Source organism: Zophobas morio, unplaced genomic scaffold, assembly GCF_036711695.1.
Source record: "Zophobas morio isolate AGI-343-1 ecotype UQ-CSIRO unplaced genomic scaffold, CSIRO_AGI_Zmor_V1 ptg000028l, whole genome shotgun sequence".
Classification (NCBI taxonomy): Eukaryota; Metazoa; Arthropoda; class Insecta; order Coleoptera; family Tenebrionidae; genus Zophobas; species Zophobas morio.
The window spans coordinates 5781385-5805711 of NW_026972133.1; the positions used below are offsets into that span (position 1 = coordinate 5781385).

The 24327-nt window shown below is 33.8% G+C and overlaps 1 protein-coding gene across 2 annotated transcripts; it reads left to right on the top strand.

Moving 5' to 3' along the window:
• The first annotated feature begins 604 nt into the window (after nt 1–604).
• LOC135136855 (bifunctional heparan sulfate N-deacetylase/N-sulfotransferase) lies at nt 605–21913 on the top strand. 2 transcript variants are annotated; one of them, XM_064066300.1, is made up of 11 exons: nt 605–747; nt 890–1337; nt 8703–8897; nt 14054–14306; nt 14361–14526; nt 19222–19855; nt 19905–20067; nt 20118–20300; nt 20351–20571; nt 20620–21198; nt 21247–21913. In XM_064066300.1, the coding sequence occupies exons 2-11, from the start codon at nt 1144–1146 to the stop codon at nt 21350–21352; spliced, it is 2694 nt and encodes an 897-aa protein (XP_063922370.1). In that variant the 5' UTR covers nt 605–747; nt 890–1143; the 3' UTR covers nt 21353–21913. The 2 variants fall into 2 exon arrangements, with proteins under 2 accessions (XP_063922370.1, XP_063922368.1); XM_064066298.1 differs by having other exon boundaries at nt 605–737.
• Nucleotides 21914–24327: the final 2414 nt, after the last annotated feature.

A 24327-nucleotide genomic window follows, 5' to 3' on the forward strand; every position in this document is an offset into this window, starting at 1 on the left:
TACGTCGTTGGAAAGTTCCGAGAATTTCTTCAGCAAATAGAGTCTGCAACTCGCCAGGCACAGCTGTTGCGAATTCATCAGTAAATCTGTTTTTTTGAAATACTTTCCACTTCTTAGGTTTTTGACCTACAGTAGGGCCACCACAAGAACCACAATTTTAGGCCAAGGTTACATCTCCAGCGATCACACGGTGTGACTGCCGCCACATCCGCCCCATCAATTTCGTCAGCCTTGAAACAATAACAATTTAAACACACGCCAAACAGCCAAGACTCCAAAAGAGCCCCCATATCGCGTTATCGCCCGATTCCACTCCCAAGATTCAAATCTGACGCATTTCCGCCCGACAAACTCCGACCCAACTGGGGTCATTGAATTTTTCCAGGAACAAAACTCAAAACTACCAGCAATTAGCGCAACCCCTTAGCACCCATAAAAACGCGGAAGCGCGAATTAGCCAAACGCGCACTTTTTATTGCCCGTTATGAATAAATTGCCACCCTGGCAGCCTGATAGCGCAAATAATGGAATGAGTTATAACTTATTATGTTAATAAATTATTTTTAATGTAGTGCGTCTGTACAATTTTATTATTGTCCGATGCGCCGTGCCATCTCCGCACTCGAGCGAAGTTAGTCATCGAGAGCACGTCCTCGCGTTAGCACGCTCGCCAACTTCGCGCCGAACGATCATTCACAGTGTCGGACGTCGTAAAATGTGATTAGTGAGACAAATAGGTAATATTTGGTAATAGTCGTGTTATTTTGGGGGTGCTGGGGGCGACGGCGGCGCCGCAGGCGCGCCCCACGCGATTCCGCGACAAGTTTGAGGTTATGTCTGTCGTCGCTGCTCCCCAACTGTCACTCGAGCTCTAAGCCTTGTCTTTCAGAGCGAAGGAGCATGCAGTTGCCATGCGAAGGGCGCCTCGACAGTGACTATGGCAGCAGCGAAGCGCCCCGGAAAAATGGCAAGAGGACATGTGTGCGACCTGGGGATCTGGAAGCACAGCAAATGGAGGACTGTTGACGTGCCGAGATAACCACGTTTCGCGGCTCTCACACATTCCAACCCTTAGTTAGGATAGTGCCATATTCACCGCTCCGCACCAAAGCCACTTCGCATACCTCATATGTAAGTTAAGTGATGGACGAAGACAGCAGGCCTCTTCTGGGGGTCCCGAAGATACACAGGGTGCTGCGACGGTTCCGCAAGAAGAACCACTGCGTCTACAAAGCGTCGACCCTCAAGAAGTGCGTGGTCTTCATTATCTTCATCAGCATACTCTTGATCATCTTCTACTCGCAGTATGTGGGGCACTCGCCGTCTTATCTCACCGGGTGAGTCTAGCTGGGGTTGCGATGCGTGGCATCGGCGCAAAACATTGCGACACAAATTTAAACAAATCAAAATTCCGGGAGTTATGGCTGTTATTTGAGTTGTAAACAAACAAGAGAGCGATTTCGATTTACGGCTTTCTAAACACTTGATGCTGGTGAAAACAAACACGAAGGTCGGGAAAGAGCGAAGCGAGCGCGTCGGGGCGCCCCATTTTCACATAAATCCGTACTCAGAAACCCCTAGACAGATTTTTCGGGGGTGAGTAAATCCTCGGCTTTGGAGTTTCCCCCGAAATTACACAAAGTCTATAAATATTCGTCGTATCAGTATGCGGTTTACATTACTCAGTTTTTGCGAGAAGCGGAAATGATAAAAACGTAAGGCATTTAGACAGTCTGCGCACATAATGCCAAAGAATGACAGATTTTAACCGATAAACGTAAAACTGATGTAATCACGTTAATCTAAATAAGGAAAGTTTATTTTACTTGAATCACATCATCGCTATCGGGAAGGTTTAAAAAACGGATATCGTAAATCGAGAAAATTACATACTGTGTTAGCCTACTTTATTTCCAATTTTTTCGAAGTTTGAGATTTTTTGTTGTTATTTTGTAACTAATTCATCACCGCGACAATTATCTCATCAACATAAATCATTACTGCAGCGCTGTTTTTCCCTTCACCTGCTAGATAAACGTACGGACTAAATTCCGATGAGTTCATGCCTGGTTTTAACCATTCTTTGTTTAATTTACCAGACAGTAACGTCTTTCGTTGTTTTAATCCACAGCTTCTTGAAAAATAGCTACTGAATAAATAAAACTAATAACTTCCCTTGAAATATTCTTCGTGATCTTCCACTTCGCCCAGTTGGACCTCTTCGATTTTATTTGTCTTAATTGATATTACTATACGGATCCTATGTCTGATAAAATGTTGACAGCCGCATAAATATTAATTATGGGACGGAAGATTTGAGGCACTATAAAGGGGTCTTCAATTAATAAAATTAGTCAAAGTACAATTTGTCGTACAAAAATGAATAATATTAAATAATGGAGCAGTTTAAACGTAATTAATATTATCACAATGTCATTTAACAGGTTATACATAAAACATGTTTTAACATATTTGCGATGTACTTGCAAGGTCTTTATTACAAGGTAACAATTATCTTATGGGAGTATTATATTATAAATATTCATAACTCGATAACCCAGATTTATTTTTGAAAAAATTTAAAATTAACTATATACTGTGTGTTTCTTTGTTGGATCTTTTTTTTTATTGTTCGTTTTCCAGTCTTTTCTTCGATTTGTTGCTTACTTTTTGTTGAATTTCTTGCTAGATTTTTTTAATAATGATAATAATAATAATAATAATAATAATAATAGGTTTATTTTCCAACGAACAGGTTTTTGTTACATTTTAGGGTCTATTTTTTGTTCGTATTTTTTTTTGCTATATGTATTTTTTTGTTCGATTTTGTTGTACTGGATTTTTGTTTTTTAGCTTTGTGGGGTGATCAGGTGATTGAAACAGTACTTGCGTGTTGGCGTATTTATTTTGATGTCGGTACGGCAGTTGAAGGAAGGGTCTTTTAGTTTGTGAAATTGAAATTAAAAAAAAGGTCGGTAGAAAGCGGTTGAAACAGTTGAAAAGGGTTCTAGGAAGGTACTCGAAATCTTGGAAGGATAAGTATTACTGAGAAGGGTGAACAAAAGATAGGTTTTACGACATGCAGGTGGACGAAGAGAAAGTTTCGGGGTGATACCGGGGAGTAATTAAATACAGATTATATACAAATGCTATACAATTTTGTGGGACTTGCCAGCCCCTTGTTGGAATTTTTTGTTCAATTTTCGATGTTTCAATTTTTTTCTAAAATTTTTGTACGAATTTTGGTCTTTTTTCTTTTATTTTTTTGGTGCTTTTTTTCGTGTGAATTGTTTCTTACTGGATTTTTTTTGTCTATTTTTTCTTCGTTCGTCTTGCTGAATTTTTTGTGCGATTGGTTTTTAAATTGTTTATTAGAATTTGTGCACAATTATTTGTTGAATTTTTCGCCCATTTTTTGTTCGTTTGTTGTTTGCGCAATTTTTCTTTGATTTTTTGTTGTATTTTTCCTAGTTTTTTTTGTTGGGGTCTTTTTCTTCATTTTTTGGGTTCATTTTTTCCTTCGAATTTGTTTTATTGAATTTTTCTTCGATTTTTAAGCTCAATTTTTATTGAATTTCTTCCTGGATTTTTTTCTCAATTTTTGCTCAGTTTCCTACTTTTTTATTTCATTTTCCTCTTTTCCTTTTCAATTTTATGGTCTTTTTCTTGGAATTTTTTAATTTTTTTTGTTTCAATTACCATTAATTGTATGTATCATAAGGGGTATCCCGCTGAATAAAAAAAAAATTGGGTCCATTTTTGGTTCCAATTTTTCTTCAACTTTCTACCCAATTTTTGTCGATTTATTGACTCGATTTTTTTGCTCTTTTTCATTTTTGTTTTCGGGTTTTTTTTTTGTTTCACTTTGTTTTGGTCTATTTTTTCTACGATTTCTGCTCAATTTTGTTGAATCTTTTCATCGATTTTTTGCTGAACTTTTTTGCTAGATTTTTTGTGCGGTTACTTTTTCAAATTTTTCTTCGTTTTTTCCTCAATTTGTTCTTGGTTGTATTTTTTCAGTTTTTTTATTGCACGTTTTTTCGTTTCTTTGTTTTTTTTACTCGATTTTTCTTCGATTTTTTTTGTTCAATTTCTTTGATTTTTTCTTCGAATTTTTGTTTGTTTTTTTTTTCAATTTTTTTGTGGAATTTTCTCTCGCTTGTTTTTTTTCCTGTATTTTTTGTTCATTTTTTATTTATTTGTTTTTTTGTTCAAGTTTTGTTGAAATTCGTCGCGCATTTTATTAATAATAATGGGTTTATTTTCCAAGAGAGATTTTTATTAGATTTTTTGCTCGTCTTTTTCTTTTTTTGCCCCTTTTCGGATTTTTATTACTGGATTTTTTTTATCTATTTTTTTTTTTCGTTTATATTGCTTTTGTGCGCGGTTTTTTGTCCATTTTTTCTTCGATCTTTTGATGGATTTTGTTGGCTTTTTTATCGTCTTTTTTCAATTTTTTGTTCTATTTTTATTCGATTTGTTCGCCCATTTTTTGTTCCATTTTTGTTTGCCCAATTTTTCTTTGATTTTCTGTTGGATTTTTTTCTAAATTTTTTGTTCGGATCTTTTTCTTCGATTTTTAGCTCAATTTTTATCGAATTTCTTCCTCGATTTTTTTTTTGGCGAATTTTTTTTCGATTTTTTTTTTCACAATTTTTGTTCAGTTTGCTACATTTTTATTGCATTTTTATTGTTTTTTCTTCAATTTTATGATCTTTTTTTTCTTAGATTTTTTTGGGTCCATGTTTGGTTCCATTTTCTCTTTAATTTTTGTTGATATATTTAGATACTCAAATTTTTTTTTTTGGTTATTTTTTCTCGGAATTTATTTATTCACTAGGTTTTGGTTCATTTTTTCTACAATGTTTTCATCAATTTTTGCTAGACTTTTGGTCCATTTTTTGTACAATCTTTTTCAAATTTATCTTCGTTTTTTGGTCAATTTCTTATTTCTTGGATTTTTTCTTCAGTTTTTTGTTGACTTTTTAGTCTTTTCTTCGGTTTTTTGCTCAATTTTTCTTCGTTTTTTTTTCATTTTTCTTCGTTTGTTGCTCAATTTCTTCTTGAATCTTCTTGGATTTCCATTGGAATTTCTTGTTCAATTTTCGTTTTTTTTTTAATTGCACTTTTATTGCGTGGTATTTTGTTCATTTTTTACTCATTTTCATGGATTTTGTTGGATTTTTTGTGTGTTGTTTGGATTGTCTTTTTTTCAATTTTTTGTTCGATTTGTTGGCCCATTTTTTGTTCGTTTTTTGTTTGCCCAATTTTTTTTTGATTTCTTGTTTGATTTTTTTAAATTTTTTGTTCGCATCTTTTTCTTCATTTTTTTCCTTCGGATTTTGGTTTACTGGATTTTTTCTTGGATTTTTAGTTCAATTTTTATCGAATTTCTTCCTCGATTTTTTTTTTTGGCGAATTTTTCGTCCGATTTTTGTTCCAATGTTTGTTCAGTTTGTTACTTCTTTATTGCATTTTTATTGTTTTTTCTTCAATTTTATGGTCCTTTTCTTTGTTAGGTTTTTTTGCCATCATTTTTGCTCAATTTTTTTGGTAATTTTTTTCAGAATTTTTTTATTTTACTTTGTTGTGGTTCATTTTTTCTACAATTTTTAGCTCAATTTTTTGTTAAATTTCTTCCTCGATATTTACTAGACTTTGGGTCTATTTCTTGCTAGATTTTTTTTGCGACTTCTTTTTCAAATTTATCTTCGTTTTTTGCTTAATTTCTTCTCAAATCTTCTTGGATTTTTTTGTCCAAATTTCGTTTTTTGCTGTATTTCTTCCGTTTTTTTTGCTGACTTTTTCGTCTTTTCTTAGTTTTTTTGCTCAATTTTTCTTCGTTTTTTTTTTTTTCATTTTTCTTCGTTTGTTGCTCAATTTCTTCTTGAATCTTCTTGGATTTTCATTGGAATTTCTTGTTCAATTTTCGTTTTTTGCTGTATTTTTTCGTTTTTTTTAAATTGCACTTTTATTGCGCGGTTTTTTGTTCATTTTTTTAACTCATTTTGATGGATTTTGTTGGATTTTTTATCGTCTTTTTTCAATTTTTTGTTCCTTTTTTGTTTGCCCATTTTTTTATTTCTTGTTAGATTTTTCTAAATTTTTTGTTCGGATCTTTTTCTTCATTTTTCTCCTTCGGATTTTGGTTTACTGGATTTTTTCTTGGATTTTTAGCTCAATTTTTATCGAATTTCTTCCTGGATTTTTTTTTGGCGAATTTTTTGTCCGATTTTTGTTCCAATTTTTGTTCAGTTTGTTACTTTTTTATTGCATTTTTATTGTTTTTTCTTCAATTTTATGGTCCTTTTCTTTCTTAGGTTTTTTTGCCTTCATTTTTGGTTCCTTTCTGCTCAATTTTTTTGGTAATTTTTTTTCAGAATTTTTTTATTTCACTTTGTGGCGGTTCATTTTTTCTACAATTTTTAGCTCAATTTTTTGTTAAATTTCTTCCTCGATTTTTACTAGACTTTGGGTTCATTTCTTGCTAGATTTTTTTTGCGACTTCTTTTTCAAATTTATCTTCGTTTTTTGCTTAATTTCTTCTCAAATCTTCTTGGATTTTTTTGTCTCTTTCTTCGTTAATTTTTGCTGTATTTTTTGTTCGATTGCTTTTTTCAGTTTTTTGTTCGAATTTATGCGCGATATTTTTGTTCATTTTTTGCTCATTTTTTTCTTCGATTTTTAATGGATTTTGTTCCATTCTCCATACTAGATTTTTTTCGGGATTTTTTTTTGTTTCACTTTGTTTTGGTCCATTTTTTCTAAAAATTTTTGCTGAATCTCTTCCTCGATTTTTGGTAAACTTTGGTCTATTTTTTGCTAGATTTTTTTGTGCGATTGCTTTTTAAAAATTTTCTTCGGTTTTTTTGCCCAATTTTTCTTCGTGTTTTTTTAAAATTTCTTCTTTGCCTTATTTTGTTAGATTTTTTCTGAATTTTCTGTTCGCAGCTTTATTTGTTTTTTTTTTCATTTTTTAGTTGCATTTTTTTTTCAAGTTTTGTTGAAATTCGTCCCCCATTTTATTAATAATAATTTTCTCACCGAGATTATTAGATTTCAGAGTCCATTTTTTTCGCGATTTTTTTTTTCATTTTTCGATTCTTTGCTCCAGCGATAACCCTTTTTTGATTGACAGTTTGACAATAACTAGAGATTAGAGGTGCCATAAATTACTCATAAAGTCAAGTATGGTATGAGCAACAAAATTCGTATAAACATGGGTTCACTGTACACGCTGTCGATCGGAAAACAGTTACCCAATTTGATCAACTGAGAGCTTCCATTAAGATAATTAATAAACCACTTTAAAAGCTCGAGCCGATAATTTTTGAATCAAAACGCGATGATTTATTTCATATTACTAAAATCAGTTTAGAGAGCGAACTCGAGCCTTGTCTCACTACCACAATGACCTCAATCGCAACGCTGAGTAATAAGTTAGTTACAGTTGACCTTTTATCAAAGAAACCACGTTATTTCACTGAAATTATACTCCTAAAAGCAGAAAAGATGAATGGATACAATGACTCAAACAATTTACTACAGAACTATAATTTTCGTACAAAGTTAGCAATTTTTCCCAAACAAAAGTCATCGTCGACCTCCACGTCCATTTTTAATTCGTCCATCACTTCTGACTTCTATTTAATTATTGCCTCACTTTTTTTCATTTCTCTCGACCGCCGATTTCGTACATTCCTCTCCTCCATTTTTAGCTTGCGGTTTAATTGCGGTTTGATGGAACCGAATCGAGTGCCAAAGTCCGGAAAAACAAGGATCTGGGTCAACTGGGCAACTGACTACAAGACAAATGACAACGTTTTCATTTGTTTACGATGCTAGTTAATCGGTGCGGTCGTATAATTCATAGTAAAACTTAATTTATCGCGCTGTGGGTTGAAACCGTAATGCGTTTTACTCAAGCACGGTTTGCATAACCCATTCTGGATAATTGATGGGGTTAGTTTGGGGGAAAACGCGGCGGGGTTGAACGACTCCATTTTCGTGAACTTGTTGTTTAACGTGGCTTTTACAAGTAAATCTACGCAGATATTAGGTAACAAATCTGAAGCACTCGAGATTTGGTAAACATGTGACAAATGTTTTGTTTTTGCGATAAGGATGAGATAACGGTGTTAACCTTAGGTCGGTCCTGGAAATCCAATAAATCGATTACCTCACGAGTTATTTTTAATCAGGCTGAGGAGTTTGTGGCGATTGTAAGTTGAGTTTCTGCTTCCGGGTCAACGTGTGGTCAAACTTGGTTTTTATCGCATGATTGAGCATTAATAATTGATTGTTTGTGTTAATGTCACAAATGGGTTCAATAAAATCGTCGATTTTATATCGTTGATAGAGTGTAAGAATGAAATTAGACCCAGCACTGACCCCTGAGATTATCAATCGAGTTAAAAATCTAGCCACCTGTTGCAAATTTCAAGAAATTCGCCCATTATCCAACTCGATGGAGGCGGTTTTCCGTCGCTCAAACAAAGCCGACTTAATAATGATTATTTTACGCTCTCGATTACGTCCGAACTCCCGGAGCCGCAGCTCGCGCCCACCGGAGCATGACGCGGCTCCTTCGGCGAGCCTCCGAAATTGTGCAGTGTTTCGTGCCGATGCCATTGTATCCACCTTGCGTAATTGGCGGTGCACGGGGTGCGCTTATAAAAGAGCGGAAAACGATTCGTTTCCAGGCTGATACAAAGAAGCAGCCGCCCCGAGCCAAACATACGATGCGGCGTCATGAACGGACCCCGAATACCGCAGAATCACGACCACAAAACCGAAGCGAGACTGAGAAGCTACCCGAAAGTTCTCGTTTTCGTCGAAACGATGTACTCGAAGCTGGGGAGGGACATCGCCGAGCTGCTGGTGCACACGAGGATCAAGTGAGTGGGGGAGGGGGGTGAAATAAGCCAAAAACTGGAAAAAATAAATTAGTCTTCCATGTTTTTATACAAAAAATCATCGACTTTTAGTTGTTTAGAATTCGATTTTTTTTAAACCGAACGTTTAAAAATTAAAAAATATATTTATATATATACACATTAACATAACTACAGGGTGTTGAAAAAAAGAGGCACCAAATCTATGACACACAGACTTGTGAGTTTATTCATGAATCGTTGAGTTCGTGTGTCATTTTTTGAACACTTGTTAAAAATCTAGGATCTTCAGAGCTTCAGAAGTTTAAATTTATTTGATAATTTTCAGTGTCATTGTACCAAAAATTTTATTTAGTTATGGATCGAAGTCCAATAATCTTAACGTGATTTAGAATTTTAAATTTATCAAAATGAACTAGTAGGTTTTGAGTTTGGTTTCTACTTTTTTTTATTTTCTTACTTGCCGTTTTTAAGTCAATGTTTTTGAAATTATCGAAAAATTGAAATACTGCATGACGAAATTTTTCGTTCACCCAAAATTGCAGTTTTCACACTTCCTATGATTTAGTTTACCGAATTTCCAGTCCGTTAGGATTTTTTAAATAACACGAATTTTGATGTGTGAAAATTTTCAGAATTCCTCCAAAATAGTTATTAATTTTTCAAAAATTGACAAATTCAGCCATCCAGCTTTAATGTCTTTATTAATGATTTATAATCCCAATTTTTTTTATACATAGAATCATCAAATTTTAGTTGTTTTCGAATTCAAAACAAAAATATTTTCCTTTTTTTTTTCAAATTGAATTTCAGAATTTAAAAAAAAATACATTTTCAAGTTCTAATCCTCAAAACACCAAAATCCTCCAATCTACAGAACAGCGGAATCCTCAAATCCTCGGAACACCAAATTCCTCAAATCCTCAGAACAGCGAAATCCTCAAATCCTCAGAACTCCATTAGCCTCAAATCCTCAGAACTCTATAATCCGCACATCCTCAGTACACCAAAATCCTCAAATCCACACAACACCGGAATCCTCAAATCCTCGGAACACCAAATTCCTCAAATCCTCAGAACTTCATAATCCTCAAATATTCAGAACACCATAATTCTCAAATCCTCAGAACAGCGAAATCCTCAGAACTCCATTAGCCTCAAATCCTCAGAACTCTATAATCCGTACATCCTCAGAACACCAAAATCCTCAAATCCACAGAACAGCGGAATCCTCAAATCCTCAGAACAGCGAAATCCTCAAATCCTCAGAACAGCGTAATCCTCAAATCCTCAGGACTCCATAATCTCAAATCCTCATAACACCATAATACTCAAATCCCCAAAATACCAAAATTCTAAAATCCTCAGAACTCCATAATCCGCAAAACCTCAGAACTCCATAATTCTCAAATCGCCGAAATAGCAAAATCCACAAATCTTCAGAAGTCCATAATCCTCAAATTCTCAGAACACCAAAATCCTCCAAACAGCGAAATCCTCTGATACTCAGAACTCCGTAATCCTGAAATCCTAAGAACAACGAAATTCCTAAATCCTCAGAACTCCATAATCCTCAAATCCTTAGAACATTAAAATCCTAAAATCCTAAAATCCTCAGAACACCAAAATCCTCAAATCCTCAGGACTCCATAATCCTCAAATCCTCATAACACCATAATACTTTAATCCCCAAAATACAAAAATTCTAAAATACTCAGAAATCCATTATACTCAAATCCTCGGAGCAGTGAAATCCTCAGAACACGAAAATCCTAAAATTCTCAGAACACCGAAATCCTCAAATCCTCAGGACTCCATAATACTCAAATGCTTAAAAGTCCATAATCCTCAAATCGTCAGAACTCCGTAATCCTCAAGTCCTTGAAATATCAAAATCAACAAACCCTCAGAACACCAAATCCCTCAAATCCTGAGAACACCAAATTGAGGATTTTGGAACAGCAAAATCCTCAACTCCTCAGAACAACGAAATTATCAAATCCTCAGAACTCCATAATCCTTAAATCCTCAGAACACCAAAGTCCTGAAATCCTCAAATCCTCAGAACCCCGTAATCCTCAGAACCCCGTAATCCTCAGATCCTCATAACACCATAATACTCAAATCCTCAAAACTCCATATCCCTCAAATCCTCAGAACTCCATAATCCTCAAATCCTTGAAACACCAAAATCCTCAAAACCTCAGAACTCCATAATCCTCAAATCCTGAGAACACCAAAATCCTCATGACAACATAATACTTAAATCTTCAAAACTCCCTAATCCTCAAATCCTTGGTACAACAAAAGCCTCAAATCCTCAGAACACCAAAATTTAAAAGTCCGGTTTACGTATTTTGAATTTTCGAAAAAAAATTTTTTGACGTTCTCAATTTTTAAATGTTTATTTATTTTAAAAATCTTTTTTTTTTTCAAAAACTCCACGCAAAGATAAAGCTAAAATCTAGGATCTTCTGCAATTCACAAGATTATTTTTTTTTTACGAAGAATCATCGTTTTTTTTTTTCAAAACCTAACGTAAAGGTAAATCTAAAATCTACGATCTTCTAGACTTCACAATATTAAATTTTTTTGAGAAGAATCATCGAATTTTAGTAGTTTTCGAATTCGAAACAAAAAAAATTTCGTTTTTTTTTTCAAATTGAATTTCAGAATTTTCAAAAAAAAAATACATTTTTTAGTTCATCAGTTCGATACAAAAGTGTCAAGGGTTCAGTTGACGGTATTTGAAGTTTCGAAAAAAAATTTTTTTTTTACGTTCTAAACTTTTTTAATACAAAAAAATCTTTGTTTTTTCAAAAAACCTAACGTAAAAATAAAGCTAAAATCTACGATCTTCTGGAATTCACAAGATTATTTTTTTTTTAACAAGAATCATCGGTTTTTTTTTCAAAACCTAACGTAAAGGTAAATCTAAAATCTACGATCTTCTGGACTTCACAAGATTAAATTTTTTACGAAGAATCATCGAATTTTAGTAGTTTTCGAATGCGAAACAAAAAAAATTTCGTTTTTTTTTTTCAAATTGAATTTCAGAATTTTCAAAAAAAAAATACATTTTTTAGTTCATCAGTTCGACACAAAAGTGTTAAGGGTTCAGTTGACGGGATCTGAAGTTTCGAAAAAAAATTTTTTTTGGCGTTCTAAAATTTTTTAATACAAAAAATCTTTTTTTTTTCAAAAAACCAAACGTAAAATAAAGCTAAAATCTACGATCTTCTGGAATTCACAAGATTTTTTTTTTACGAAGAATCATCGGTTTTTTTTTTCAAAACCTAACGTAAAGGTAAATCTAAAATCTACGATCTTCTGGACTTCACAAGATTAAATTTTTTCGAAGAATCATCGAATTTTACTAGTTTTAGAATCCGAAACAAAAAAAAATTCGTTTTTTTTTCAAATTGAATTTCAGAATTTAAAAAAAAAAATACATTTTTTAGTTCATCAGTTCGACACAAAAGTGTTAAGGGTTCAGTTGACGGTATCTGAAGTTTCGAAAAAAAAATTTTTTTTGAAGTTCTAAACTTTTTTAATGCAAAAAATCTTTCTTTTTTAAAAAAACCTAACCTAAAAATAAAGCTAAAATCTACGATCTTCTGGAATTCACAAGATTTTTTTTACGAAGAATCATCGGTTTTTTTTTTTCAAAACCTAACGCAAAGGTAAATCTAAAATCTACGATCTTCTGAACTTCACAAGATTAAATTTTTTACGAAGAATCATCGAATTTTACTAGTTTTCGAATTCGAAACAAAAAAAATTTCGTTTTTTTTTTTTTCAAATTGAATTTCCGAATTTTCAAAAAAAAAATAATTTTTTAGTTCATCAGTTCGGCACATAGTGTTAAGGGTCCAGTTGACGGTATCTGAAGTTTCGAAAAAAAATTTTTTGACGGTCTAAACTTTTTTAATTAAAAAAATCTTTTTTCAAAAAACCTAACGTAAAAATAAAGCTAAAATCTACGATCTTTTATTTTACGAAATTTATTTAAATATAGTTTAAGTTTCGAGTTTGGGGCAAATTTTGACGTTTTCGTAGGTATTTTCTTTTTTTCGGATTTTGGGTTAATATTTTTTAAATTATCGAAAATGTGAAATACTGCTCGAAATTTTCCATTTACCCAAAATATGCAGTTTTTCTACGGTATTTCGCTAATTTCCAGTCTACCAGGATTCAGAATTTTTTTAATGATCCGAATTTTAATGGCTGAAAATTTCAAAATTCCTCTAAAATAATTACTAATTTTTCAGAAATTTAGAGTACGCAGTTTCAGCCATCTGTCTGTACATAAATAAAAAATTAAATCTTAAGTTTTAATGTCTTGAATGATTTATACTCTCCCTTTTTGAGTAGAAAATCAACAAATTTTATTTATTTTGGAATTCGAAACATTTTTTTTAACTGCAGTTTTTAACATACATAATGCAAAACTTCAGAAGTTTAAATTTCTTCGTTAATTTTATTATTACATTCTTTAAAAACTGTAGCTATGAATGGAGGTCCACTAATCTTGAGTTTCGAAATTTGTCTAAATTATTGTCAGGTTTCAATTTTTTTGACGAGTTTTCAATTTTTCGTATTTTCTTATTTTTTATTTGGATATTTTAGTGTTTCACAATTTACAGATTTTAAGTTAATATTTTTAGTGAAATTGCCGAGAATTTAAACTGCAGTACGACGAAAATTTCCATTTTTGCCCAAAACATGCAATTTTTCTAAAATATGTCCTGATATTTCGCATAATTTCCGGTCTACTTTTTGAACTTTTAAAATAAGACGAATTCTAATGTCTGGAACTTTTTCAAAATTTACAGGAATAAAAAACTATTAGGTTCAATGATTTATAGTCTCATTTTTTTTATTTAAAAAGAATTATTGAATTTTACTTAATTTAGAAACTCAAATTTTAAATGTTACAATCTGCAACCCTCAATCTTGAGTTGACTTAGAATTTTTGAAATCGTCGATTTTTTGCCGATTTTTCAGTTTTTAGTATTTTCCATTTTTTGATTTGCTTTTTTAGGTTCTCACAATTTTCAAATTTTAGACGAAATTATCGAAAATTGAAGCTACAGTAATCAACTTAACTTTTTTCTTACCAAAGTCAAACTTAACATAAAAATAAACCGAATTTATAGATACAAGGTGGAAGTAGCCGGCAAAAGCCTCCCCGTCCTCACCAACCTCGACAAGGGCCGCTACGGCGTCATCGTCTTCGAGAACTTCAACAAGTACCTCCAGATGGACAAGTGGAACCGCGAACTCCTCGACAAGTACTGTCGCGAGTACTATGTCGGGATGATCGGCTTCATCACCCCCGAAGAGGAGACCTTCGTCGGTTCCCAGCTCAGGGGCTTTCCCTTGTTCATCCACACCAACCTTAAACTAAAAGTACGCCAAAATCTCACACCCTCCAACCCCCACTGTCAATCATTTCTCCCACAGGACGCCGCCTTGAACGCAGCCTCGCAGATCCTCCGCCTGACCCGCGCGGGCGAGACGGCCTGGGGGGAGCTTCCCGGAAACGACTGGACCGTCTTCCAGGCCAACCATTCCACGTACGAGGCGCTGGAATGGGCCCACAGGAACGACGACTACCAGCCCACGGAAAGTGAGTACTTTCTGAAATCTTAATTAATTTATCGATTATTTGCGCCCCAAATTGAATCAAGCTCTTGATTACTAAATGGATATTCGGTGTAAATAAGCAATTCACATTTTCATTAGCGCAGAAGCGAATTATCAGTTGATATATTATGATCGACTGTTTGAATTGTTGGTAATCGTTTGACGTTATCCATCAAAATCGCTTGTTCAAAGAAAAAAAAAAAACGTTCGTTGTGACAATTCTCCGTATCGATAATACTCTCGATTTCGCAAAAAAATTAAGGCTACATTTGTTTACCTAGAAGGCGAAGCCAGTTTTTATTGGACACTGGAATTGTTTAAACATTATACCTGCATCGAATGTCAAGGTCATAAAATAACACTACCTGTCGTCATGCGTTTAAGTGCTTGTTTTGCACCGAAAAACACAACTTGATTATTATTTAACGAGAGATTTGCATGTTATTTGAAAAATGTGAGTGTAATCCGAGGTGTTGTTATCTTGTAGACATTTAGTTAAGTTATGTGTAAATACAACGAATACTGTGATATTCAACTCCTACTATCATAAGCACGTGTCATAAAAACACCATCAAAACAAACACCATTTAATATGGATACGAGTCGTACGGAATGATTGCGGGCTTAATTTAATGTCTTCCGTGGCGAAGTGATTAATACCTAATTAAACGTAATTCAGTCGTGGTAATTACTTAGCCGCCTAATTAGTTTTTATGCAAATAGATTCGTAATCGGCCGACAGTTAAACCATAGATTAATATAGATGCGACATACAGGCTGATTTTGCAAAAGCACCCTTATTGACATTGGAGTCCTCAACCGCCAAATTTAAATAGTCGATGCCAAGTCTAAGTGAATATTTTTGGTACATATTTAGATGATTTTACATATTTTGTTTAACTAAGAATTAATTCTTTATTTGTGTTTTATACTAGCAAAACGTCTTAAACTAAGAATATTGTTGAAATCGTAATAACCCAATGGATTTTTTATCGGGAAAATGTTTTGGAAACACTGTTCTATTTTGTATGAATTTTTAAATGTTTTTAGTGACAATTTTTGTGGTTGTTTTCGATACACTGTATGATATTAACAGTGAGGAAAAAAATGAACAATTAAAATAATCGAAAATTCGAAAAATCGAGAAATCTAATAATCGAAGAACTGAAAATCAAAAAAATGTAAAATTTAAAAATCGAAACATAGCAAAACTGAGAATTCGAAAAATCAAAAGATCAAGAAATCGTGGAGTCGCAAAGTCGAACAATTTATAAATTGAGAAATTGACAATCAAGATGTCGAAAAATCCAAATCGAGAAATCAAAAAACCTAAAAATTCGAAAAATTAAAAAATTGAGAGATTGAAAGATCCAAACAAAGAACGAGAAATCGAAAAGCGATGAAGTCGAAAAATAGAGAAATCGACAAACAAAAGGTTAAAAGTTGAAAAATTGGAAAAGCGGAAAAATCAAAAAACGAAAAAATGGAAAACTGGAAAAACTGAGAAACCGAAGTAGGCCAAAATAAAAAATTGAAAAAATGATAAATAGAAAACCTGAACAATCAAAAAATTAAAGAATTGAAGAACAGGAAAATCGAAACACTCGAAGTTCAAGAAATGGGAAAATCAAAAATGAAAAATCAAGAAATCGAAAAATCAAAAATTTTAAACATTGAAAAATTAAAATATCAAAAAATTTAAAAATCTAAAATTTAAAACTCGAAAAATTGGGAAATCGAAAAAGTTAAAAATCGACATATCGAAACATCCAGAAGTCAGAAATCAGAAAGTCGAACAATCGAAAATCCGAAAATTGAAAAATGAAAGAAAAACTGAAAAATCCAAAAACTGAAAAATTGAGAAACTGAAAAATGTGAAAAGTGAAGTAAAATCGAAACTTTAAAAAATAGAAACATTGAAAAATCAGAAACCTGAAAAATTGAGAAATCGAAAAATCAAAAATTGAAACCCTAAATAAATCGAAGAAATGAAAAACAAAAATTTGAAATTGAGAATTTAAAAAGGGCAGAAATGAAAAATTGAAAAATCGAAAATTCGAAAAATTGAAAAACACAAGATTTAAAACCGGGAACTCCAAAAAATCGAAAGATTAAAAAATCGAAACATTTGAAAAATTCGAATACTGAATAATTGAAATATCGTAAAACTTAAATGAAAAATCAAGGAGTCGAAAAATCTAAAATTTTAAAAATGGAAAAATTGAGAAATCGAAAAAGTAAAAAAATCGACATATCGAAAAATCCAAAAGTCAAAAATCGAAAAATCAAAGATTCGAGATATTGAAAAATCCCAAAACTGAAATATCGAAAAACCGAAAAATGAAAGAGAACCTGATGAATGCAAAAACTGAAAAATCCGAAAACTGAAATATCCAAAACCTGAGAATTTAAAAAAATTAAAAAATTGAGAAATCGAATAATCAAAGAAGTAAACCCGAAAAATCGAAACCTTAAAAAAATCGAAAAATTGAACAAAACACCTGAAAAATCGAAATATTGAAGAATTGAAGAACAGGAAAATCGAAACACTCGAAAGTCACGAAATGGGAAAATCGAAAATTTGAAAAAATGACAATTGAAATCTAAAACCAGGAAGTCGAAAAATCAAAAGATTAAGAAATCGAAACATTTGAAAAATTCGAAAACTTGAAAAATTGAAATATCGAAGAACTGAAATGAAAAATCGGGAAATTGAAAAATCTAAAATTTAGAAATTAAAAAATCTAAAATCTAAAAATGGAAAAAATGATAAATCGAAAACCTGAACAATCAAATCTCGATAAATCGGGAATGAAAAATTAACAAATCGAAAAATTGAAAAACAGAACATCTAAAACCAGAAAGTCGAAAATAGAAAGATTAAGAATTATTGAAAAATTAAAATACCAAAAGATTGAAAAATCTAAAATTTAAAAATCCAAAAATTGAAAACTAGAAAAGCCGAAGAATTGAAACATTGAAAAATCCTAAAACTGAAATATCTAAAAATTGAAAAATCGAAAAATCAAAAAAGTGAAGTCGAAAAATAGAAATCTTAAAAAATCTAAAAATTGAAAAATCAGAACAGGAAAATCGAAACCCTCGAGAGTCAAGAAATGGGAAAATCAAAACATCGATTAATTGTAAAATCCAAAAATTGAAAATTTGACAAAATAACAATCGAAAAACAGAAAATCTAAAACCGGGAAGTCGAAAAATCAAAAGATTAAAATTCGAAAACTTGAAAAATTGAAATATCGAAGAACTGAAATGAAAAGTCGAGAAATCGAAAAATCAAAAAATCCAGGATTAAAAACTCGAAACGTCGTTGAATCGAAATATTGAAAAATCCCAAAACTGAAATATCGAAAAACTGAAAAATGGAAAACTAAATCGGGAAATCAAAACATTGAAAAATTGAAAAATTTAAAACGACAATTGAAAACAGAAAATCTAAAACCGGGAAGTCGAAAAATCGAAAAAGTCGAAGAATCAAAATATTAAAAAATCCCAAACCTAAAATATCGAAAAGCTGAAAAATGGAAAACCTGAAAAATCCGAAAACTGAAATATCCAAAAACTGAGAACCTAAAAAGTCGAAAAATTGAGCAATAGAAAAATCCAAAAAGTGAAGTCGAAAAATTGAAACCTTAAAAAAATAAAAAAATCAAAAATCAAAAACCTGAAAAATCGAAAAATTAAAGAATCGAAGAACAGGAATATCGAAACCCTCGAAAGTCAAGAAATGGGAAAATCAAAACATCGATTAATTGAAAAACCGAAAATTTGAAAAAACGACAATTGAAAAATAGAAAATCTAAAACCGGGAAGTCGAAAAATCGAAAGATTAAGAAATCGAAACATTTGAAAAATTGAAATATGGAAGAGCTGAAATGAAAAATCGAAAAATCTAAAATTTTAAATATTGAAAAATTAAAATACCAAAAAATTGAGAAATCTAAAATTTGAAAATCGAAAAAGTGAAAAGTCGACACATCCAAAAATCCAGAAATCAAAAATGGAAAAATCGAACAACAGAAATATTGAAAAATCCCAAAACTGAAATATGGAAAAACTGAAAAATGAAAGAAAAACTGACGAATTGAAAAACTGAAAAATCCCAAAACTGAAATATCGAAAAACTGAGAATCCAAAGAATCGAAAAATTGAGAAATCGAAAAATCAAAAAACTGAACTCAAAATATCGAAACCTTAAAAAAATCGAAAAATTGAAAAATCAAAAACCTGCAAAATCGTAAGATCGAAAAATTGAATAATAACTAAGCTGAAAAATCCCAAAACTGAAATGTCCAAAAACTGAGAAATTAAAAAATTGAAAAATTGCGAAATCGAAAAATTTTCTGAAAAATGTGAGAATACGCTGGTCTTTATAACAATAAAATAATTATAAGATAAGAATTATAATAATAACATTCAGAACATTTTGTTCAATGGAGGCTTATGAATAATTTTGGTCATCTGTTTTGTGGCGATAAACTCATTCAAATCAAACAAATGTCTACGTGACATTCTTCCGATGTAATGTATTCCCGTTGATAATGTGCTGTAAATAAATTTTTTACACTCATGACTTTTTTTTGATGACCTTGGCGCATTCAACATCACGCCCGGAAACGTCAAATCGCCAAGACCATTTTTTACGTATATTTTTATACAGGCAACGTGCGCACCCCCCTCCCCACCGTCATCCAGGACCACGGCCTCTTCGACAACATCCAGCGCGTCATCTTCGGCTCGGGCCTCAAGTTCTGGTTGCACCGCCTCCTCTTCCTCGACTCGCTCAGTTACCTCAGCCACGGCCAGCTCTCCCTGTCGCTCGATCGCATGTTCCTCGTAGACATCGACGACATCTTCGTCGGGGAAGTGGGCACGCGGCTGCGCCCCGAGGACGTGCGGGCCCTCATCGCCACCCAGACGCGCATCCAGGCGATGATCCCGCGCTTCAAGTTCAATCTGGGCTTCTCGGGCAAGTACTTCCACCACGGTAACAGCGAGGAGGACAAGGGCGACAACCTCATCCTCGAGAACATCGACAAGTTCATGTGGTTTTCGCACATGTGGAACCACCAGCAGCCACACCTCTACGACAACCTCACGGTGTTGATGGAGGATATGATGCTGAATAAGAACTTCGCCAAGGCCAAGGGGATCCCGGTGGACTCGGGCTACTCGGTGGCGCCGCACCACTCGGGGGTGTACCCGGTGCACGAGTTGCTGTACACGGCGTGGAAGAAGGTGTGGAATATTAGGGTGACGAGTACGGAGGAGTACCCGCATTTGAGGCCGGCGAGGTAGGTGATTGTGCAGCGGTTGTGGCGACTACTGTTTTATTGGTGGTAGGTTGAGGCGCGGGTTTATACATCGGAACATTATGGTGTTGCCGAGGCAGACTTGTGGCTTGTTCACCCATACCATGTTCATTGACAAGTACCCAGGAGGGAGGGAGAAACTCGACGAGTCAATCCAAGGAGGAGAACTATTCCAGACCATAGTCTACAACCCCGTAGGTGTCCTGGTTCGTGGATTAGTCAAAACTGACGTTTCGTGTTTCAGATCAACATCTTCATGACTCATATGTCGAACTACGGTAACGATAGGTTAGGTTTGTATACTTTCGAATCGGTGATAAAGTTCATCCAATGTTGGACCAACATTAAGCTTAGTTCGGCGCCTCCGCTCCAGCTCGCCGAAACCTACTTCAAGCTATATCCTGGTGAATCGGACCCGGTGTGGGGGGTGAGTTACCAAAACCCGTCGCGATCGACTAAATTAACCCATTTTCCCAGAACCCGTGCGACGACAGCAAACACCAGAAGATATGGTCGAAGAACAAGTCGTGCGACTCTCTCCCGAAATTCCTCGTAATCGGACCACAGAAGACTGGCACCACGGCTCTCTACACCTTCCTTTCTCTGCACCCAGCGATCGCCAGCAACCTCCCGAGCCCAGACACGTTCGAAGAGATCCAGTTTTTCAACGCCCACAACTACCTCAGGGGATTGGATTGGTAAGTCCTCTCTTTCCGCGTTTCGTGTCCTGTGAAACCGTTGTCCAGGTACATGAACTTCTTCCCCGTCGACGCCAACTCCTCAGCCCACTACTACTTCGAGAAGAGCGCGACGTACTTCGACGGCGAGCTCGTCCCCAAGCGGGTGCACGCCCTGCTGCCGCACGCCAAGCTCATCACCATCCTCATCTCCCCAGCCAAGCGCGCCTACTCCTGGTACCAGCACACTAAAACCCACGGCGACGTCATCGCCAACAACTACAGTTTCCACCAGGTGATCACGGCGAGCGACACGGCGCCCAAGCCGCTACGGGACCTGCGCAATCGGTGCCTTAACCCGGGGAAGTACGCGCAACACCTGGAGCGTTGGTTGACGTATTTCTCGCCGCAGTCGCTGCACATCATCGACGGCGAGGAGCTGAAGAGCAACCCGGTGGAAGTGATGAACGAGCTGCAAAAATTCCTGAAGATCACGCCCTTTTTCAACTACACGGAGCACCTGAGGTTCGACCCTAAGAAAGGGTTTTTCTGTCAGGTGGTGAGCGGGGACCACACGAAGTGTCTGGGGCGGAGCAAGGGGCGCCAGTACCCGCCCATGGAGGAGAAGTCGCTGAAGCTGCTGCAGAGGTATAGCGAGTTTGGGTTCGGTTATGAGTGTGTACGGTGTGTTTATAGGTATTATTTGAGCCACAACACGGCGCTGGTGAAGCTGATGAAGCGGATAGGGCTGCGGAACATCTCCAATTGGTTGAAGGAGGACCTGTCGGACTCGTCGGCTTAAGTACGAAAGTGGCTGGACAGTACGGTCGCTGATAAATTGAAATGACATATCACGTTTGAATTTAGGCAATATTCTAAAACTGAAATCAATTACGACGATTTTTTGAGGCGTTGGCCACTTTTCGTGTCGTAGGAATGTTTACGGTGTTTTAGATAGAACGTGCAATAGTTTTCCTTACGTCCATTATGTGAGCTTAATAGATGTTCTAAATGAAGTATACCTGCTAGGTTAGTTTCATTCAATTCCTCTTTAAGCATATCCATCGACTGAATGTACTATAAGCTTCATGCGTCCCGCGTGTACAAATAACGGCGGGACGGCAATTTCGTGTAATAATTGTGTATATATTTTATTTATATTTATAACTAATGTTCGTGCCATTTTTTGTACATATTACATTATTGAGTGTGGAGAGTACACATCACTGTTAGATATCTTCATGTCTATTTTATCAGATTGATGTATATTGCATGTAATTTATAACATTTTTGGATTCACACATTGATGTAAATATTGCATAGCTGTTAAAAGACGTAAATGACAATAAAAATATCAATATGCGCTACGTTGTTTGTTTTGGGACCGCTAGCGACCCCACATTTTCGCGGTCGCTGATTTATTTATCTGTCATCGGGACACTCGAGGTCGTTCCAGGCATGTCAACCAGAGAACATAGAGAAGCGTCATAGTTTAAATTAAATGACGGTTGAGGACTCCTCGACTTATGTTGGCAACAGTGTTTGTTTCTAACTATAGGAATAAAATTGACACTAGATTTACCAGAGTATTACACGCTGCTTACTGTTTCCTTCGCTTTAATTCAGGTCACATGAATTACGGTTCGTCGTCTGAACTCGTTTGATCTACAGACCACAGCGCACTCAAGCCAATGTCGACTCTAAGCGTACGGAAACGATTTGATTTATTAGCCATGATCCGTAATCTGATACACATCCTAACCGGTTTCGACCATAATTTCTTGCTGTTTTAACTTTCGAATTCTCAGTTTTTCGAAATTTTAGTTTGGAGATTTTTCAGTTTACTTCTATTTATTATTCAATTTTTGGATTTTACAATTTCTCAATTTTTCAAGTTCTCGGTTTTCAGTTTCTCTTCAATTTTACGGTTTTTAAATATTTCGATTTTTCAATTTTTGACTTTTATAAACTCTTTATTTGCCGATTTTTAAATTAATTGATTCTTCAGGTTTTTTTGTTTTTCAATTTTTTCAGGTTTCGATTTTTCAACTTTACTTTTTTGATTTTTCGATTTCTCAATTTTTCAATTTTTTAATTTCTCAGTTTTTGGACATTTCAGTTTTGGGATTTTTCAGTTTAGTTGTTATTCAATTTTTCGATCTTACGATTTTGCAGGTTTTTGATTTTTCAATTTTTCGATTTTTTTAAGGTTTCGATATTTTGACTTCACTTTTTTGATTTTTCGATTCTTTGGATTCTCAGCTTTTGGATATTTCGGTTTTGGGTTTTTTCAGTTTTTCGATTCGTCAGTTTTTCTTTCATTTTTCAGTTTTTCAATATCTCAGTTTTGGGATTTTTCAATATTTCTGTTCCTCGACTTTTTTGACTTCTGGATTTTTCGATGTGTCGACTTTTTACTTTTTCTATTTTTAAATTTTAGATTTCTCAGTTTTTTGCTATTTTAATTTGTCAATATTTAAAATTTTCGATTTCTCGATTTTTCATTCCAGTTCTTCGATATTTCCGTTTTTCATGTTTTCGAATTTTTCAAATGTTTTGATTTCTTAACCTATCGATTTTTCGACTTCCCGGTTTTAGATTTTCTGTTTTTCAGTGGTCGTTTTTTTTAATTTTCGATTTTTCAAATTTATAAACTGTCAATTTTTCGATTTTACAATTAATCGATGTTTTCATTTTCCCATTTCTTGACTTTCGAGGGTTTCGATATTCCTGTTATTTAATTCTTTAATTTTTCGATTTTTCATTTTTTAGTTTTTTTAAGGTTTCGGTTTTTCTACTTCACTTTTTGGATTTTTCGGGTTTTCCATTTTTCAGTTTCTCTCTCATTTTTCAGTTTTTCGACTTTTCGATTTTTGAGTCCTGGATTTTTCGAAAATGTGTCGATTATTTTACTTTTTCGATTTTTTCAAATTTTTGATTTTTTAATTTTTAAAATTAAAAAATCGATTTTCGATTTCTCGATTTTTAAGTTCACTTCTTCGATATTTGAATTTTTCAAGTTTTCGAATTTTTCAAAGGTTTCGATTTCTTAATCTTTTGATTTTTCCACTTCCCCGTTTTGGATTTTCTGTTTTTCAATTGTCATTTTGTCAAATTTTCGATTTTTTAATTTTTCAAATTTGACTTTTATAAACTCTTTACTTGTCGATTTTTAAATTGATTCTTCAGGTTTTTTTGTTTTTCAATTTTTTCAGGTTTCGATTTTTCAACTTCACTTTTTTGATTTTTCGATTTCTCAATTTTTCAATTTTTTAATTTCTCAGTTTTTGGACATTTCAGTTTTGGGATTTTTCAGTTTAGTTGTTATTCAATTTTCCGATCTTATGATGTTGCAGGTTTTTGATTTTTCAATTTTTCGATTTTTTTAAGGTTTCGATATTTTGACTTCACTTTTTTGATTTTTCGATTCTTTGGATTCTCAGCTTTTAGATATTTCGGTTTTGGGATTTTTCAATTTTTCGATTCGTCAGTTTTTCTTTTATTTTTCAGTTTTTCAATATTTCAGTTTTGGGATTTTTCAATATTTCTGTTCCTCGACTTTTTTGACTTCTGGATTTTTCGATGTGTCGACTTTTTACTTTTTTAAATTTTAGATTTCTCAGTTTTTTGCTATTTTAATTTTTTAATATTTAAAATTTTCGATTTTTCATTCCAGTTCTTCGATATTTCCGTTTTTCATGTTTTCGAATTTTTCAAATGTTTTGATCTAAACCTATCGATTTTTCAACTTCCTGGTTTTAGATTTTCTGTTTTTCA